Here is a 16,993-nt window from a genome sequence, read left to right on the forward strand (position 1 = left end):
CTGGCCAGCACCCTGTCTTCATCATCCCTAACGAGTCCCGTAAGGGAGCTTGAGAGGTGCTGGAGCTGGGCAACAGGACACTTAAGAGAGCCAGACAAAGTTCATGACAGCGACCCCAAATGCCGGGGAAGCCAGGAAGTCGGCTGTCCCATCCCTGTCCCTCCCTGTGGGTGGGGGGCCCTGTCGCGGGGGCGTACCGCCTGATCCCATCATCCCCGGCACCCCCAGAACGGGGCGGGACGGTGTCCGATCTACCTTTGCTCCAGGAGAGAACGGAACAGAATGTAGGTCCAGGGCAGACTCAGAGCAGAGACGAAGGGAAGCGGCGGTCTCTGGAGCCCGGAAGTCCCTGGAGGCTGAAACCTCGCCCCTCTCGCGTGATAGGGCGCGCTGGGCCACATGACCAAGGCGCTCTCGCCTCCGCACGTGTAGGGGCGCTAGGCCCCAAGATGGCTGCCAGGCCTCGAGGCCCGACTCCCATATGTCACTTCCGTACCGGCGAGAAAGGCGGGCCCCAGAGCCAATGGGGCCGCGGGGCGGGTCTTCCCCTTGACAGATGGCCAGGCGATCCAATGGTGGCCGCGTGCCGGAGCTCCTGCGAGCTGACGTCACGCCGAGTCGCTGAACGCCGGCAGGCGGGGCCGAGGTGGCCAAGCCAATGCGATGGCTGGGGCGGGGTCGGGCGCTCTATAAGTTGTCGATAGGCGGGCACTCCGCCCTAGTTTCTAAGGATCATGTCTGCGAGTCAGGATTCCCGGTAAGAAACCCTTTTGCAAGAGGTCGAGGCTACTTGCCCAGCCGCTCCCTCCCGAGGGCCCCGCGGGGGGAGCTGAGGCCCACCGCCCTGGGCACCCCTCCCCCCACCCGGGGTTGCGGGGCAGCCACGCCGGGAGGCCCGGTCCTGGGGAGCGAGTAGGCGCGGCCCGCCGGGAGGCCGGCGCCGAGCGCCAGGCGAGGCCGCGGCCGGGCGTGGGAGGCGGAGGCGGCCGCCGCCGCGTGTGGCCCGAGCCGGCGGGTCCGGGCGCCTCTCTGCCTGAGGGAGGGCTCGCGCGCGCTCGGGATTCCGGAGGGTTCCGACGGGACCACTCGCCGGAGCGGGGACGCCCGGGTCCTGCGAGCCTCCGCGTCGTCGCGCGGAGCGATGGGTCGGGGCGGAAGAAGCCGGCCGTTCAGTGTGCTGGTTTTCTTGACGGCCAGGACCGAGCCTGACCCCGAGGAGCGGCCGCGTGAGGCACCGGGAGCCCACCCGGCGCCGGGCGGGCGGGTCCATTTTGCCGCACGAGCCGGGCAATTGGCAAACTGCGGATGGGCAGGTCCACTTTCCTTCGGGGGTGAGCGGCCTGAGGTATGGGAGGGCGACGCCATTTCGCGACGGGGGCGGGCGGGATGTGGATTGTGCCGTGGCGGGGGGCGGGGGGAGACGCCGCTGGGTGGTCGAGGGAGCGAGCACATGGCGGCCCGAGGGGCTCCCCTCCCCCAGCCCGCTTCGCTTCTCAGTGTTGTGCAATCTCCCCCTTCGCTAGCTCGGCTGGGGCTCATTGTGCGCGAGGCCGCCACCGCCCGCGGCCTCCCACATCCGGGCACCGCGAGGGGGGGAGACGGGCTGGAGGGGGTGGGGGAGGGCGCGGGCGGAGTGACGTGGGGGGAAGGGGATGTCCTACCCTCGCATCGGGGAGGTGCGGGGCGGGACTTCCGGCGCGCCGGGGCCGCGGTGGGAGGTGCACGCGCTCGGACTCGGAGCGGCCCGGCCCCGGACACGTGGGCCCGGCCGCGGGGACCACCTCCGGTCCCCCGGAAGCGCCGACGCCGTTCCTTCCAGCCTCCGGGCCTTCGGGGGTTGGGTCGTCCCCTCAGTGGCGGGGGCCAGAGGCCTGACTCGGTTGTAAATTGAGCACTGTGTCTCCTGGGGACCAGGATGGGGTCGGGTCGGGGAGCGTGGGCTGATGGCATCGTGCGAGGCCGGTTGCTGGTAGGAAGAGCCTGGCCGTCGGGATTTCTGGCGTCTCAGTCGGCCTACTTCTACTTTAAACCAACAGATCCAGAGACAATGGCCCCGATGGGATGGAGCCCGAAGGCGTCATCGAGGTGAGATTGCATTCCTGAGCCACTGTCTTTAGTCCCTGGGAAAGGCAGTGTCTCCTGGTTTCTGGAGAGCTGCTTGCCTAACTCCCAAGTAGATGACTTCTCCTACCCATCCTAAGTCCTTTCCAGTGATCTGTTCTAAATCGGTAGGTCTCTGAGTGTGTGTGAAACACGTCCTGTGTGTTGAGTCTCCTCTCTCCTATACTGTCCAGCCTCTCCTCTTACAAGCGGACCGGCCCCTTAGAGTGACTTCCCAGACCGCGTAGAGCCAACCAGCTTCCCAGGTGGGAGGAGAGGCTGTGGGCTCTGGAGCTTTGGTCCTGTTTGCTCCGCTTCTGGGACACCGCGTCGCCTCTTCTACCATTTGAATTGTTTTGTGCCCCACAGAGTAACTGGAACGAGATCGTTGACAGCTTTGACGACATGAACCTCTCCGAGTCCCTTCTCCGGGGCATCTATGCCTATGGTTTCGAGAAGCCTTCTGCCATCCAGCAGCGAGCCATTCTTCCTTGTATCAAGGGTAAGATAAGATCCCTCTGCCCCAGAATGAGTTCTGCGTGGTCCCTGACCTGGGTGGAGTGGCACCTGGTCAGTGGTGCCAGCCTCATATCAGTCTGGGGCAAAGCAATTCCTTGTTTATCCCAGCTTGGCTTTTGGTTTGTGCCGGTGCCTGGTTCATGCCCTGGACACATGGATGGCTGGTTGGATTTCAGTAAGGTGGTATTTTAGCCAGTTTTTCACTGCTATTGGTATTTTAGGTCAAAGGTCAATTCTGGGCAGTCCTAAATGAATGAATAATCTAACTTGGTTTCCAAATGTTCCCATTTGGGTACTAGGTTGTGGCGCGGTAAAGTCTGGGAGGCACTAAATGCTTGGCACTTCGCTCTTATCAATTGCTTGTTGATTGACCAGAGCCTTGAACACGTGTCTCCTGATAGCAACGTGTACGTACTCTCACGTCAAGTTTCTTCTACTCTGTTTAGGTTATGATGTGATCGCTCAAGCCCAGTCTGGGACTGGGAAAACAGCCACTTTTGCCATATCGATTCTGCAGCAGATTGAATTGGATCTCAAGGCCACACAGGCCTTGGTCCTGGCGCCCACTAGAGAGCTGGCTCAGCAGGTGAGCGTGTGGCTTCCCTCCCCTGGAGGGTGCTCTGGGAAGGAGCATAATCAAAAAGTCCGAGGTGTGCTCCCTAAGGGCCACCACCTCAAGATCTGAAGCGTTGGGGAAGAGACATCTAAAGAAAATGAGCCAAGGCCTGCTGGATCTCTGAAGGCTGGCTGGGGTTAATTATATGCCCTTTCCTACCGAACAATAAGCATCGTTTCCTCCGCCCATTTCCTGAGTCCAGGGAAAAGGCAGCTAGGTGGAGCCCGGCTGGCTGAGCAAGTTTGGTGGCTGTTGTGTGAACAAACCCCCTGGTGATGGGCAAAGAGACACCTCGGTGATGGTGCTGCTCTTATATCAGCCTGGGGCAGAGCAGACTCAGTCCTTTGTTCATCCTAGCTTGATGCCTGGGTTGGTGGCCAGAGCTGTTTCATGCCTGGGGCACATGAAATCCTAACGATAGACTTTTCTTGGGTCTCGGAGGAGAGAGAATGAGAAACGTTCGTTTCCTAATTATTTTTAAACCCTCGGTAGGGAAGTTAATGATTCTCTGCTAACTTGTAGATACAGGTGAAGTAAGTAAAGAAGTTGGGGAAGGATTCCTTAGGGCATTAATGGGCAGAACACACTTTTTTCAAGAGCGAACATGGCATCTAGCATCGATCGGTTCAGTGGCAGAAGGACGTAGGTAGAGGTCATTCCGTTCACTAAACTGGTCGCTTTGAGATCTAATGAATGGGTCGCTCTTGGCTTTTAGAAAGGGCTGTTACTGTGAATCCTTGTATTCTTCGGGACCAGACCAAGTTCAGATCCTGTGCCTGCCCCTTCTTGGCAGCGTGGTCTTAAATGAAGTTGTCTGCTTGTTTCTTGTCCGGGAAGTGAGTTTAACCGCACATGTGTGATCTGGAGAATGACACGAGAAGCCTTTCCGGTGGGGTCTGGCACGGTTGTAGCTAATCTACGGGTCCTTCTGTTTCTCTGGGTTCAGATACAGAAGGTGGTCATGGCGTTGGGAGATTACATGGGTGCCTCCTGCCATGCCTGCATCGGAGGGACCAATGTACGTGCCGAGGTGCAGAAGCTTCAGATGGAAGCACCCCATATCATTGTGGGGACCCCGGGACGTGTGTTCGACATGCTTAACCGGAGATACCTATGTGAGTGTCAGCTTTCTGCTTCCCCATCTTCCCTGTCCTCACCTGACTACAACCTCGTCCCCTAGGCCGTCTGTTTTCGCCAGTGGAAGAGTTGCTCTGTGATGAACCCATGCGTGTCATCTGAGCCTGGCTTGGCTCCCCTGTCTTCTCAGCCCGGGGAGTGTTCTACTTCCCAGGCCTGTCGCCTGGCCTGGCACGGGGGTCCCAGGCAAAGGATCAGCCTTTGTATTCTGAGAGCAGACCTCTCGTCCGTTCTTTCTCTGGAGGTTGAAGCCTGACTTCATAGTTCTCTAGTTTTGTTACCTGTTGTTTTTCCTGTCGTAGCTCCCAAATACATCAAGATGTTTGTGCTGGATGAAGCTGACGAAATGTTAAGCCGCGGGTTCAAGGACCAGATCTATGACATATTCCAGAAGCTCAACAGTAACACCCAGGTGAGCAAGCCGTTAGAGACTGGTGTGGTTGCGGGGGGATAGGACAGCGATGGCAAGTGCCAGAGAAACCACAGGAATTCTGGGTGTCTCGCTTCGGGCCTCTTTACACGCCGGCTTCTGTTCGAGGGGGCAGGCATCGTGGAGGAGCCCCTACCCCGAGGCTTCTCTTTTCCCTTAGGTGGTCTTGCTGTCTGCTACGATGCCTTCCGATGTGCTCGAGGTGACCAAGAAGTTCATGAGGGACCCCATTCGAATTCTGGTCAAGAAGGAGGAGTTGACCCTGGAGGGTATCCGCCAGTTCTACATCAATGTGGAACGAGAGGTGGGGCCCCGGGGCAGGGGGCGGGCCTGGTGGTGTGTCGTTGGTACAGCCCCTGACTGATCTCCCCGCCCCTGCCCCGCCCCCTCCAGGAGTGGAAGCTGGACACACTGTGCGACTTGTACGAGACCCTGACCATCACGCAGGCAGTCATCTTCATCAACACCCGAAGGAAGGTCGATTGGCTCACCGAGAAGATGCACGCCCGAGACTTCACCGTGTCCGCGATGGTGAGTTCTCTCCACCCGGCTACCGGCAGCGCGTGCGTCCGCGCCCTGCTCACCACCGGTCCTCAGGACGCACCCTCCGTTTCCTGTTCCAGCACGGAGACATGGACCAAAAGGAGCGAGACGTTATCATGAGGGAGTTCCGCTCTGGCTCTAGCAGAGTATTGATCACCACTGACCTACTGGTGAGTAGAGTGGACTCGGGAGAAGACTGGGAAGGAAGAAGGGAAAATCCAAGGTGATTCCCTCTCCAAGGGGCCTGCTCGTGCCCCTCTTCAGGAAAGTAGCAGCTTGGAACAGAACCTGGCAAGCCTCAGGCCATTGGGGGAGGGGAGGTTTGTTTCCTTTGCCTGCCTTCGGCTGCCTACACCACGCTCCAGTCCCTCCTGCACCGATACTGTGCTCCTCTTTTCCCTTGCTCACCTCTTGTTCACACGCTGACCCGTCCTCTCCTTTGCCCCAGGCCAGAGGCATTGACGTCCAGCAGGTTTCCTTAGTCATCAACTACGACCTTCCCACCAACAGGGAAAACTACATCCACAGGTAAGTGTGGCTCCGGAACGTGGCCTCCCCTCTCCCTGTGCTGCGGCTCCCCCCCCCGCCGGCCCCCCTTCTCTTCACCCTACCTACCGAGGCGCCCTGTTTTCCGCCAGAATTGGTCGCGGTGGACGATTTGGCCGTAAGGGTGTGGCTATCAACATGGTGACAGAAGAAGACAAGAGGACACTTCGAGACATCGAGACCTTCTACAACACCTCCATTGAGGAGATGCCCCTCAATGTTGCTGACCTCATCTGAGGGGCTGTCCTGCGCCCTGGCCCTACCCAGGCTTCAGTCCTTGGGGGGCTGAAGAGGAGCAGGAGGGGGGAGGGAAGGGAGCCAAGGGATGGACATCTTGTCATTTTTTTTCTTTTTCTTTTTTTTTTTTTTTTCTTTGAATAAATGTCACTTTTTGAGGCAAAAGGAGGAACCGTGAACATTTTAGACACCCTTTTCTTTGGGGCAGATTCCTGCCCCAGGCGCCGTCTCTTCTCCCAAAAACACTAATCCATGTCCGTAACCCACTCAGCCTCCAAACCCCAGAGGCTCTCCCCCACCCAGCTGCCCGCCTCTAAAGAGGATTCAAGGGGCTATAGTGTCACCCAACCTCATTTGCTGGACCAAATCTGGAGAACCCTTGAGCTAGGTGGCCCATGGGGTTGTCCCCAGGTGGGGGGAGCAGGGGAGAGAAAATGGTAGCCATTTTTACATTGTTTTGTATAGTATTTATTGATTCAGGAAACAAACAACGAAATTCTGAATAAAATGACTTGGAAACTGCCTGTTGGGCTTCTCATTTCTTGCCTCCCCTTCCCTCCCACCCGTTACTGGGTACATCTCTGGCTGGGTCCCCAGCTACTACCCTTCTAGATTTCCCTTGTGTCGCTGCTTCCCAACTATGTGACCGGGAAATGGTCACGATGACTGGGTAACATGACCCTCTGTACGAGGTTGGGCGCGGGCACCATCACAAGTGCCTCACGTGTCTCCAAGAGGAAGTAACAGATGGAGGGAAGAGGGAGTAAACCGCCCCCCCCACCCCTTCCTCCTAGAGAACAGGGAGGGAAGAGGCCATCCCCCCCCCCTCCCGTTCCCTAACAGCTTGGAACCCCTCCCCTCAGGGCTTTCCTAAAGCAGACAAGTGAGTCCCCATGGGACAGCTGCCCCCTAACTCCCTGTGGCTCATTCGTGCAGCCAAGGCCAATCCCCTAATTTGGTGATGACAGTTCAATGACTAAGCGGTGGCTGGGGCTGAGGTGCCTGAGTCAGGTTGGGGACAGGCACTGTCTCAGTTGCAGGAAGTCATAAGCTTAATTCCTCCTTTTCCAAAAGAGCGGAGGGAACAGGGTTGAGCAAGCAGCTGGGACTGACTGAACCTACCTGGACCGACTGGGTGAGGCTGTCCTGCCATGAGGCTGGTGGTGGTTTTCTCGGGGGCCTTGTTGGGGCTTCTAGTCGGTAAGGAGACAGGCCCAAAGGGGAGGGGCCCTGGGGGGAGCGCGCCCCTGGGCCGCTAACCAGGCTGTTCCTCTGCCCAAAGCCCAAGGGACAGTGAATAGCTGTCCTCACAAAAAATCGGCCACTCTGCTGCCATCCTTCACGGTGACACCCACAGCTACAGAAAGCACAGCAAGGCCCGCGACCACCAGCCACAGAACCACCACCACGGGCGCCACCAGCCACGAGCCCACAACGGCCACCCACCACACGGTCACCACCCCCAGTCACGGGAACGCCACGGTTCACCCGACGACAAACAACAGCACGCCCACCAGCCCGAGAGCCCCCACCACTGCCCCCCACCCGGGACCCCCTCCACCCCCTCCAAGCCCGAGCCCAGGCTCCAAGGGCGCCGTAGGGGACTACACATGGACTAATGGCTCCCAGCCCTGCGTCCGGCTCCAAGGCCAGATCCAGATCGGAATTCTGTACCCGACCCAGGGCGGAGGAAAGGTAAAGCTGGGGGACCGTGGACATGAGGGGAAGCCAGTGAGGCCACAGGCCGTGGCTCAGAAGGAAGAGTGGAGGAGGGCGCGGGGTGGGGACGAAGGAGACCTTGGATGGCACGGCTGCGTTGTCTTACAAAACTGCTGAACTTCTGCAGGCCTGGGGCATCTCTGTGCTGAACCCCAACAAAACCAAGGCGCAGGGGGACTGTGAGGGTGCCCACACCCACCTGCTTCTCTCGTTCCCCTACGGACAGCTCAGCTTTGGATTCAAGCAGGTACTTCGCCCTCAACCCTCACCCTCCACGCGCCCTTTCCCTCCGTCCCTCGCTGCGCCCCCGACCCCACGGACACGGACGCCACTCTCCCCAGCCACCCTGAGCCTTCCCGGTCCCCTTCCCAGGAGCCACAGCAGAGCGCTGTCTACCTGAGCTACATGGCTCTGGAGTACAACGTGTCCCTTCCACAGGCGGCACGTGAGTGACCTCCCCTCCCGGCGTCCCTTGCGCTGGCTGCCTGCGCTCCTGCGAGGGGGTGGGGGGGCTGAGCCGAGGGGTGGGGACACGGACACAGAGCTGACCCTTCCTCACTCTTCCAGAGTGGATGTTCTCCGTTGAGAACTCATCCCTTCACGCTCTCCAAGCCCCCCTGGGCCAGAGCTTCAGCTGCGGGAACGCAAGCCTCTCTCTCTCCCCAGCACTGCGCCTTGACCTGCTACACCTGAGGCTCCAGGCTGCCCAGCTGCCCCCCTCGGGGGCCTTTGGGCCAAGTAAGACCTACTCCTTGCCTTACCCGTCCCCCCAGCCCCCCCCCCCCCCCCCGTGTCCCTGTCCACCCCGCCCCACCCCAGGCCTCCCTGCTCCCACCCCGAAGTTGCCTTCCTCTCTCAGGCTGCTCGTAACTATAGAGCACGTGTTCTTCCTCCAGAAGACTCTGTCCCCTTCTCCCCTTTTATCTACTGCTCAGAGTCAGCTAGGAGAGCTCCTCCCCAGTCCCCCTACTTCCCTACAAGCGCCACCTCCCCTCCACCCTCTTCCCACCTGTCCCCAGCACCACCACCACGCCTCCCTGCCCTCCCCTTCGGCCAGGTTTCCCTTGTCCGACTGACCAGTTCCTCCTGCTGCCCCTCGTCATTGGCCTGGTCTCCCTGGGCCTCCTCGCCCTGGTGCTCGCTACGTTCTGCATCGTCCGGAGACGCCCGCCCACCTACCAGCCCCTCTGAGCTCGAGGCCCAGGGGCTGCCTTCACTCCTCACCACTCCGCTGACTCAGAAACAAAGCGGCCTTCCTTCCCTCTCAGTCTTTGAGAACAAAAGTACAGATAATGCAACCTGGGGGGGATGAGAGGAAAGAGGTTTATTGAATGTGATGAGTTTCTCCTCCCCCGTCCCCAGAAAAATAAAACTTGCTCCAACCTCTGTCCTTGCTTTCCCCCGTCCTTCTGGCTGGGATGAAAAGCCGTGAGTTTCTTGAAGAGTCCCGTGCCTTTCTGCGCCTTCCGCGGTTGGGTCTCAGGGAGCCAGACAGCTAGTGAGGGACGAAAACACTATGTATGACCACACGTCCTCATGGGTTCGCCCCCCCCACCGCCGCCAACCTGGCAGAGGCTGGTGGAGGGTCTGCCTCCACCCCTTCCCCCTCCTCTGGGGCCCCTGGCTGGCTGCTCTGGTTCCCCCACCCCTCCAATCCTGTTAGGCAAATACAGGTGAAGCAGATAGATCACACCTGTGCCATTTCCTTTCCCAAGGCCCCTTAGCAACGGAATGTTCTGCCTTGCCCGTGCTCCTCTCTCACCTGCAAAGGGTTTCATCAGCCCTGGCAGCAGCAGGTACCCTGCCCTGCACGTGCAATTCTCCTCTGTGCTCCTAGGAACAACATGCCTTCAGCCTGAGCCACCCACCAAGCCGACCCTGAAGTCCTCCCAGTGGCGGTCTCCCTGGTGGGAGTGGGTGGCACCCCGGGACAGCCAGTGTCCTGAATCTAGAAAGGGCCTCCCGTACAGCCACAGCCTGCACCACGACTGAGGGTCAAGGGGCAATGGCTGGGGGTCAAGATGCGACCGTTCCGGTCTCGTAGCCTAGTATAAGGTCCAACATCCACCCCGCGGGGGGCGGCCTGCTCGCGGCGCGTCTCCCCAGCAGCCCCACCACCGCGTCCCCGACGTCCCGTGTGACCCTGCTGAGTATGGCCAAGAACGGCTGCTCGACAGCGTGGTGGCTGCGGCGGCGCCCGGCCGCCAGGGTGTGACGGCCAGGCCCACCTCCACCAGGAGGGCTGAGAGCTGGGGTCCCAGCGCTGGGGGGGCGGAGGGCATCGTTCCCACCCGGCGGTCCGAGGGCCCCTTTCCCAAGAGGGGCTGCTGGGCCCAGCGGCCCCGCTGCTGTTCACGCCCAGCACGCGGCGGGGCCGACGGGGTGGGAGACAGCCCTCGGGCATGTGCCGAGCCTCGCGGGGCCTGGGATCGCCTTCCCCGCCGCCTCCTCTTCTGCTTCGCAGTCCCGGCCCGGCAGCTGCCCAAGCACCCAGCCTCGGAGGCCCGGGCGAACCGGGGGAGAGACACGGGCCCTGCGCGCAGCTTCGGCGCCGACCGTCCTGCTCCCGCCGGCGCCGTTCCTTCTGGAGACGCCGAGAGCACAGGAGACGGGGAGCCACGCCGCCCCCACCCAACGCCCTTTCGCAGACTCCTGCTCCTTTTCTCTCAACTTCGAACAAGGCGAGGTCTGCCGGGCGAAGACAAGATGGCGCCGCGCAGGAGGCGCCGAGAGGAGGCTAAATGTGGCCTCCGAATTGGATGCGTAAACAAAGGCGCGAAAGATGGAACTGCGCAGGCGCACAGCCTTAGCACGCCGCAAAACTCGAACAGGGAGGGCGCGTCCAAAACGTGGTCTCTGGACGAGACCTATTTCACGCTGCAGAAAGTGGGGAGGAGTAAGAAAAAGCGGGGAACAGGGGGCGGTACAGCTGAGCCGCGGGGAGGTAGGGGGCGGAGTGTCCAGAGCGCGCATGCGCACCGTACGTCAATGGCGGCCAGGAGAGACTGGCGGAAGCTAGTTTTGCAACATGGCGGCCGAGGCGGACGGCCCGCTCAAACGAGTGCTGGTGCCGCTTCTCTTACCTGAGAAATGCTACGACCAAATTTTCGTCCAGTGGGACTTGCTTCACGGTGAGTTTAATTCGGCATCCTATCAAAGTTCTGCTCGAGCGCCCTCGGCCGTAAGCGGGGCGTGACTGCGGGTTAGGTGGCCGCGACTGCCGCCCCGCAGCGCTGGGCGGAAGTCACTCCAGACCGGGCCGGAAGTGCCTCGGTCTCCTTAGAGGGAGCTCGCCATATTTGGGCGGGAGGAAGGCGGAACCACTCCTTTGTGAGGCTTGCGCTTTAGCGATGGTCCCGGACCGAGGGACTCAGATTTTACAAAACAAAGTTAAAATCTGACCAAATCGTTCCAGTCTTTAATAGGTCACAATTCTTTCAGGGGCCAAGTTACACTTGTTTCAAAGGCTCCTTCCACCCTCCGCTTCTGCTCTTGGTTTACTTTTGGAACAACCCGCCTTCTTACTCCGTCTGTCAGGCAGTTGCACACAAAGCCCACCTCAGGCACCAGACCCTTTAGGAGGCCTTCCCAGTCTGCTCTTGCCAGTTTCTGGTCCGCCACCGCGCTCCTGGGACACGATTTGGTCGAAGTCATGACTCCCACTTGGCTAACCAAGCTCCTTGGGCGGGTAGAGCTTCCAGGATCGGAAGATGCGGGCCAGGGACAGAGGGTTCAGGCATGAGGGACAGGGAGACCTGTCTTTGGAATGGATCCTAGTTGTTCAGGAGAATAAAGGCTTGGAGGACCCTTGGGCATCGCTCAGCTTTTCAGTGAAGCAATGGAGAGCCTTGGAAGTCAGAAGACCAAGAAGTTTAGCTGTAATCTGCACGGTATAAGCTGCTTTGGAAAGTCACCTGCCTGACAGTGATAGGATTTGAAGCAGGAAGGGCCATACAGCCCAGGGCTTCCTTGTGTGGGTAGGGCAGGGTCTAAAGGAGCAGCGACAAGCATAGGAGCATGAAAATCCTTTATTTACCCCTGGCCTGGGGGCCAGGGACCTCCTTCCATGTACCCCTTTTTCTCTTCTCAGTTCCCTGTCTCAAGATTCTCCTCAGCAAAGGCCTGGGTCTGGGCATTGTGGCTGGGTCTCTGCTGGGTATGTATCTTCTCTTCTCTTCCAGTTGTGGGGATGAGGGTGGAGGGCTGAGAGGCTGTGAACTGGGCAGGTCCCTTGACCAGAACCGGGGTTAACAGGCTTCCCAGGCCACTCTGTAGCTGTTGAGTTGCACTCCCACGGGATGTCGTCTCCTCATCCCTGCCCTTCTCATCCTTTCTCTTAGTAAAACTGCCCCAGGTGTTCAAAATTCTGAGAGCCAAGAGTGCCGAAGGGTTGAGCCTTCAGTCCGTGATGTTAGAACTGGTGGCGTTGACAGGCACCATGGTCTACAGCATCACCAACAACTTCCCCTTCAGGTGAGGGGGGCTGCCCTTTACCCCCCAGGCTGAATGCTGACAACTCTAGCGGGGCGTTGGGGAGAGGCAGATGCAGGGGCAGGAAGCCTTAAGATTTCCTCCTGGAAATCTGGCCATTGTTTGTGGCCGTGATGAGAGGGAGGTGAGCCTCCCAAGAATGCCCGGGATCTGGACTGAGTCAGTCGGGTGGGGGCTGTTTGGAAACCAGTAGGGCTGTGGAGGACAGGGAGCGATCAGAAGTGTGTCCCCAGATGGACGGGCCATGGAGGCTCTCCCTGCCTCTTTCCAGGCCCGCCTTTCTTCTTCCCAACTCTTGACTCCGCAGCTCTTGGGGTGAAGCCCTGTTCCTGATGCTCCAGACAGCCACCATCTGCTTCCTGGTCCTGCACTACAGAGGACAGACTGCGAAAGGTGCTGGGGATTTACCCAAGAGCAGAGTGTGGCTCTTGGGGGCCCTGCCGGGAACTCGCGCTTGGGGAAGGAAGCCGGAGCACTGGAGAGGTTGATTGGGACTCCTTATCTCCCCGACCCCCAGGTGTCACTTTCCTAGTGTGCTATGCACTGGTCCTGCTGGTCCTGCTGTCACCACTGACGCCCCTGTCCGTGGTCACCCTGCTCCAGGCCTCCAACGTGCCTGCTGTAGTAGGGGGGAGGGTGAGTACCGGGAGCAAGAGAAGGATATTGCATGGGGTGAGCATAGTAAGAGTTCAGATGACAGAACCGAGTCCCAATTTCCCCCCTAGCTGCTCCAGGCAGCCACTAACTACCGGAACGGGCACACAGGCCAGCTCTCCGCTGTCACGGTCTTTCTGCTCTTTGGGGGCTCCTTGGCCAGAATCTTCACCTCCGTTCAGGTGAGTGCACCTTCTGCCCTCTAGAGGGCACTAAAACCTGGTCTCCTGGCTCTCCAGGGAGGACTGCTTAAGTGACCCCGGCTGTCTCTCTCACCTAGGAGACCGGAGACCCCCTCATGGCTGGAACCTTCGTGGTCTCTTCCCTCTGCAACGGCCTCATTGCTTCCCAGCTCATCTATTACTGGAACGTCAAGGCCCCCATCAAGAAGAAAAAGCAGTAGGGATGAGCCGGCTACTGGAGTCCGCTCCACGTTTCCATCCACCCACCAACCCTCAGGGTCGTTCTCATCCGAACCAGTCCGCTGGTGTGACTTTTAATCATTCATTCCACTGCAATTGTAAAATTCTGAGCCAGTTTTAGTGGAACTGCAGATCCTTAGAAGGGGTAGGGATTTCCAGGCTGATGTTTGGCAGTTCCTGCCCGCTGTCCCGTGCATGTACTACCGGTTCATTTATTTTGGCTGAGATTCCTCCTACTTAGGTATTCTGGGGCCAAAGTCGGCCCTGTCCTCCTCATCTCCCTACTTCCCTGATGGCCTAGAGGACAGAGTCTGGCCAGTGGAAGGAACTAGGGGTTTGCGGCCGCCTCCCTCCCTGAACCTGGTTGGGACGGTCTCCAGGACCCCAGTGCTGGGTAGGGGGTGGGGAAGGGGGACGAGAATGACTCAGGCAGGGCCCCAGGGTGGGGTGAGGAGGTTCCTGCTCTGGCAGGTCCAGGCGGAAGGGAGTGGAGGCTGCTGGTTCCTGCTGCAGTGAAGGGGAACAGAAATGGGGCAATAAAGACTCAGAGACCTGGTTTAATCATAAAAACTGTGTTCGTCCTAAAAAAAATCATGTGTTGTATTTTGGGGGCAGGGTGAGGGAACCGCAGCACAGGCTTCTGAACTGTGGGCCAACAGGGTTCTAAAGAAGGGTTTGCAGCCTGGGGTGGGAGGTTCTGGGTGAAAAAGGAGAGTGAAGCCGTTCCTGGGAGGTCCATGTTCATGAGAGTTAGAGGTGGGTCAGGGGCATGGGGGTCCCTGACAGGGGAGGGTTGTACGCAGTGGGGGAGCCTGGGGGTAGGTAGGGGCTGTAGTGGGGGAGCAGCTCACCCTGGAGCCTCGGGTTACTCTGAGGGAGGGAGCACGGCGACGAGGCCTCTGGTTTGCAGTGGGAAGAGCTGCAAAGAGAGAGACACTGGGGTTAGAGAGCGCATTCCTGGGTTGGGAGGGGCCGGCAGGGCCCCCCAACTCACAATTGGGGGCGGGGCGCCTCGCTCTAGCCAACGGAGGCAGAACCTGTCACCCACGTACCCCTCTCCCTGGCTCTCCGGGCCCCACCGGGTACCGCGGGTTCAGAACCAGGGCCCAGCATGGCTTAAGAGCAGTGCAGCGGCCGTGTCGGGGCACGCTCCGGAGCCGGCTTGCGTGCTGCGCCTGTTTTCCTCTTTCGGGGCAGCAGGCCAGGAAGGGGCAGAGTTGGGCCTGGCCTCTCCTTGCCCCGCGGGCTGGGAGCGGAAGCCGGGTCACGGGAGGGCCAGAAGCCGGGAGGAAACGGGAAATTCAGGTAACTAGAACGTGATCACGTCCGGGGGAGGGGGGGATGTCCTGCGGGGCTGCCCCTATCGGGCCAGGATGGAAACATCTTTCAGGGAAACCTGGGCCACCAAAGCGCTCCCGGCCCAGGCTTCACGGGGCACTGGGGGTGGGGTGGGTGGGTGTGCCCCCGGTCTCTCCTGGGAGCGACCTCTGCACGGGGCGTACTCGGGGCCCCTGCCCGTCCCTCACCGCGCGTCCCAGGCACTCACCCGTAACCGGCAGGCAGGTAAGCTGTCGAGTAGTTGGGCGGCTGGTACCCAAAGCCTCTGCTCCCCTGCGTGGTCGCGTACCCGGGACCCCAGACCGGCCCGCCGCCAGCCACGCCGCCGCCTCCCTGGCCAAAGTGGGGCGGCCCGGCGGCCGCGCTCTTGGTCTTGCGCCGAGGCCGGTACTTGTAGTCGGGGTAGTCGCGCAGGTGCCGCGCCCGGAGCCGCTTGGCCTCTTCCACGAAGGGCCGCTTCTCGTCCTCGCCCAGCAGCTTCCACTGCGCGCCCAGGCGCTTGGAGATCTCCGAGTTGTGCATCTTTGGGTTCTGCTGCGCCATCTGGCGGCGCTGCGCGGAGCTCCACACCATGAACGCGTTCATGGGTCGCTTCACCTTCTCCAAGGGAAGCCCCCCGGACACCACCGGACTGCCGGCGCCTTCCCGCTCCTGGCAGCCCGAGGACGAGTTGGTAGGAGCAGCGGGAGCGGGCGGCTCCAAGCCCCAGGCCCGGTCGTGTGAAGAGCCCGGAAGCGCCATGGGGGCCGGTGGGGTGCAGGGAAGGCTTTAGAGGGCGTCCTACACGCCCTCCCCTCCAAAGTGAAACGCTGATGCCCAGGACCGGTGTCCGGATGATGGAAGGGTCTCCCTAGTCTGGAGTCGTCCCAGAGAAACTCACGGCCTTAAGAAGTATACGTCGTCCCCAAGTTCAGAGTCTTTAGAATGGAGCGCCTGCTCCCAACCAATCAGGCACCCTCTGGAGAGCCAGGCGCTAAATCCGCTGCCCCGTACCCCGCAGGGGAGGGGATGCCCTCTCCGACCCTTGAAGCCGCGGGGTCCCGGACCCAGCCCGCTGCCCCGCGGTCGCGCTCCCGGTCCCTGGAGTCCCGCGGCCGGATCGCCGCAGCCCCTCTCACCTGGCCTCAGCGTCTGTGGCTGGCGGGTGGGCCAGGCCGGGAACAGCTTTTAACCAGACTCCTCCCCACTCCCTCCCAGCAGACCGCGCCTCCTTAAGGGCGCCAACGTTCCCCCTCCCTTAGGCAAACCCAGGTGTCCCGGGCCTCCCAGCCCCCAACGCTCCCCCTGGGGCACCACGCCCCCTCCCCACCCAAGACCCAGATGTGGAGCCTTCCGCCCCTGGTAGCTCTGATCCGCTTCCCCTCCCTTCTTGAGCTTTGGCAATTTAAAGTCAATTTTTTGGCACAATGGGATCAAGCACAGGAGAATCAAAAGCCCTCAGGGTCACAATTGAGCCTGGAGGAAGCTGGGAACACCCCACCCCCTACCCCAAACCCTTTTCTAGTGCCTACTGCTCCTCCAAACCCCTGACCTGGCCCTGGGGCAAGAAAGGCAGTCGGGAGGCAGGCCATTTTTGTTTCCTGAGTCATCCCAGCAGGTGCTCAAGTGATGATTCAGCCCCTTTCTCCAGGTGAGAAAACTTCAATCCTCCCAACTCCAGCCCCCAAACCGTGGTTTCTCCACTGCCTGTTGTATCTCCAAGCCGGAGTCTGAAGGCAGGGAGCCAGGGACCCCAAGACAACCCACCCCCAGGACTGAGCAGTCAGCAGCGTGGATGCCAGAGAAAAAGCCTGCATCCAGAGCAGAGAACCAGCAGGAGCGAGAGAGCTGGCCACCTAAGTCGCAGAGGCTGTCGTGAGGGAACCCTGCTCCCCATCCCGCCCCAGGCCCAGCCCAAGCCCCAGGCCTCAGGTAATCGGATTAAACAGCCGGCCTTGGCTCTCAGCAGAAACGGGCTGGAGCCCGAGCGCAGAGCAGCCCTACCTAGCCTGCTGTGACTCAGGGTAAAGGAGTGGCCCAGCTCTCCTACCAGCAACCCTGGGGGAGGGGAGCAGCCAGAAGCCACAGGCCACGGTCCTCCGGACTTGAAGGCGACCAGGGCCTGGAGAACCTAGGAATGTCAGGAATTCCCAGAAGTAGACAATCTTTGGAACCCTAGAGAAGCCAGGTGTGGAGAAAACGGAAATGAGGGCCCGGGCAAGTCAAGCCTAGAGAAACCGATGTGCCAAACTTGGCACAAGG

General features: G+C 60.3%; 4 protein-coding genes, 1 long non-coding RNA gene and 4 other non-coding genes across 10 annotated transcripts; 7 read left to right on the forward strand and 2 right to left on the reverse strand.

The window, feature by feature from the left end:
* The first annotated feature begins 649 nt into the window (after positions 1-649).
* EIF4A1 (eukaryotic translation initiation factor 4A1) lies at positions 650-6,650 on the forward strand. Its single transcript, XM_086685855.1, has 11 exons — positions 650-757; positions 2,037-2,085; positions 2,470-2,602; positions 3,066-3,205; positions 4,182-4,350; positions 4,675-4,784; positions 4,963-5,106; positions 5,196-5,333; positions 5,426-5,515; positions 5,794-5,873; positions 5,984-6,650. Exons 1-11 carry the CDS (start codon positions 735-737, stop codon positions 6,126-6,128), a joined length of 1,221 nt encoding a protein of 406 aa, XP_086541981.1. The 5' UTR covers positions 650-734; the 3' UTR covers positions 6,129-6,650.
* On the forward strand, positions 2,642-2,776 carry LOC112857169 (small nucleolar RNA SNORA48). The gene has a single exon (XR_003223307.1). It is a non-coding gene; the product is annotated as a small nucleolar RNA SNORA48 (small nucleolar RNA).
* LOC112857170 (small nucleolar RNA SNORA48) lies at positions 3,501-3,642 on the forward strand. Its single transcript, XR_003223308.1, has one exon. It is a non-coding gene; the product is annotated as a small nucleolar RNA SNORA48 (small nucleolar RNA).
* Positions 4,444-4,588, forward strand: LOC112857174 (small nucleolar RNA SNORD10). The gene has a single exon (XR_003223311.1). It is a non-coding gene; the product is annotated as a small nucleolar RNA SNORD10 (small nucleolar RNA).
* LOC112857178 (small nucleolar RNA SNORA67) lies at positions 5,562-5,702 on the forward strand. The gene has a single exon (XR_003223315.1). It is a non-coding gene; the product is annotated as a small nucleolar RNA SNORA67 (small nucleolar RNA).
* Positions 6,651-6,794: 144 nt separating the features above from the next.
* Positions 6,795-9,233, forward strand: CD68 (CD68 molecule). Of its 2 annotated transcripts, XM_086685856.1 has the most exons (7): positions 6,795-7,011; positions 7,203-7,328; positions 7,411-7,823; positions 7,975-8,094; positions 8,220-8,292; positions 8,415-8,585; positions 8,905-9,233. In XM_086685856.1, exons 2-7 carry the CDS (start codon positions 7,280-7,282, stop codon positions 9,036-9,038), a joined length of 960 nt encoding a protein of 319 aa, XP_086541982.1. In that variant the 5' UTR covers positions 6,795-7,011; positions 7,203-7,279; the 3' UTR covers positions 9,039-9,233. The 2 variants fall into 2 exon arrangements, with proteins under 2 accessions (XP_086541982.1, XP_086541983.1); XM_086685857.1 differs by lacking the exon at positions 6,795-7,011 and having other exon boundaries at positions 7,032-7,355; positions 7,492-7,823.
* LOC147574004 (uncharacterized) lies at positions 9,148-12,224 on the reverse strand. Its single transcript, XR_015243813.1, has 2 exons — positions 10,931-12,224; positions 9,148-9,342 (listed from the first exon to the last, which is right to left on the reverse strand). It is a non-coding gene; the product is annotated as an uncharacterized LOC147574004 (long non-coding RNA).
* On the forward strand, positions 10,840-13,984 carry MPDU1 (mannose-P-dolichol utilization defect 1). The gene is made up of 7 exons (XM_086685858.1): positions 10,840-10,978; positions 11,938-12,003; positions 12,188-12,320; positions 12,646-12,731; positions 12,856-12,974; positions 13,064-13,174; positions 13,273-13,984. Exons 1-7 carry the CDS (start codon positions 10,876-10,878, stop codon positions 13,393-13,395), a joined length of 741 nt encoding a protein of 246 aa, XP_086541984.1. The 5' UTR covers positions 10,840-10,875; the 3' UTR covers positions 13,396-13,984.
* SOX15 (SRY-box transcription factor 15) lies at positions 13,971-15,916 on the reverse strand. Its single transcript, XM_025920442.2, has 2 exons — positions 14,961-15,916; positions 13,971-14,333 (listed from the first exon to the last, which is right to left on the reverse strand). Exons 1-2 carry the CDS (start codon positions 15,491-15,493, stop codon positions 14,165-14,167), a joined length of 702 nt encoding a protein of 233 aa, XP_025776227.1. The 5' UTR covers positions 15,494-15,916; the 3' UTR covers positions 13,971-14,164.
* Positions 15,917-16,993: the final 1,077 nt, after the last annotated feature.

Source organism: Puma concolor, chromosome E1 (assembly GCF_028749965.1).
Source record: "Puma concolor isolate L17-30 chromosome E1, mPumCon1.1.hap2, whole genome shotgun sequence".
Taxonomy (NCBI): Eukaryota; Metazoa; Chordata; class Mammalia; order Carnivora; family Felidae; genus Puma; species Puma concolor.

What these genes read in the sequence shown, in the direction of transcription:
- EIF4A1 (XM_086685855.1), top strand. Translation starts at nt 735, where the DNA reads ATGTCTGCGAGTCAGGATTCCCG. An exon ending in GCTTAACCGGAGATACCTAT is followed by an intron (nt 4,351 to 4,674) that starts GTGAGTGTCAGC and finishes TTCCTGTCGTAG; the next exon opens with CTCCCAAATACATCAAGATG. An exon ending in ACTTCACCGTGTCCGCGATG is followed by an intron (nt 5,334 to 5,425) that starts GTGAGTTCTCTC and finishes TTCCTGTTCCAG; the next exon opens with CACGGAGACATGGACCAAAA.
- CD68 (XM_086685856.1), top strand. Translation starts at nt 7,280, where the DNA reads ATGAGGCTGGTGGTGGTTTTCTCGGGGGCCTTGTTGGGGCTTCTAGTC. An exon ending in TCAGCTTTGGATTCAAGCAG is followed by an intron (nt 8,095 to 8,219) that starts GTACTTCGCCCT and finishes TCCCCTTCCCAG; the next exon opens with GAGCCACAGCAGAGCGCTGT. An exon ending in CTCGGGGGCCTTTGGGCCAA is followed by an intron (nt 8,586 to 8,904) that starts GTAAGACCTACT and finishes CCCTTCGGCCAG; the next exon opens with GTTTCCCTTGTCCGACTGAC.
- MPDU1 (XM_086685858.1), top strand. Translation starts at nt 10,876, where the DNA reads ATGGCGGCCGAGGCGGACGGCCCGCTCAAACGAGTGCTGGTGCCGCTT. An exon ending in TGTGGCTGGGTCTCTGCTGG is followed by an intron (nt 12,004 to 12,187) that starts GTATGTATCTTC and finishes CCTTTCTCTTAG; the next exon opens with TAAAACTGCCCCAGGTGTTC. An exon ending in CAGAGGACAGACTGCGAAAG is followed by an intron (nt 12,732 to 12,855) that starts GTGCTGGGGATT and finishes CCCGACCCCCAG; the next exon opens with GTGTCACTTTCCTAGTGTGC.
- SOX15 (XM_025920442.2), bottom strand. Translation starts at nt 15,493, where the DNA reads ATGGCGCTTCCGGGCTCTTCACACGACCGGGCCTGGGGCTTGGAGCCG. An exon ending in TACCTGCCTGCCGGTTACGG is followed by an intron (nt 14,334 to 14,960) that starts GTGAGTGCCTGG and finishes CTCTCTTTGCAG; the next exon opens with CTCTTCCCACTGCAAACCAG.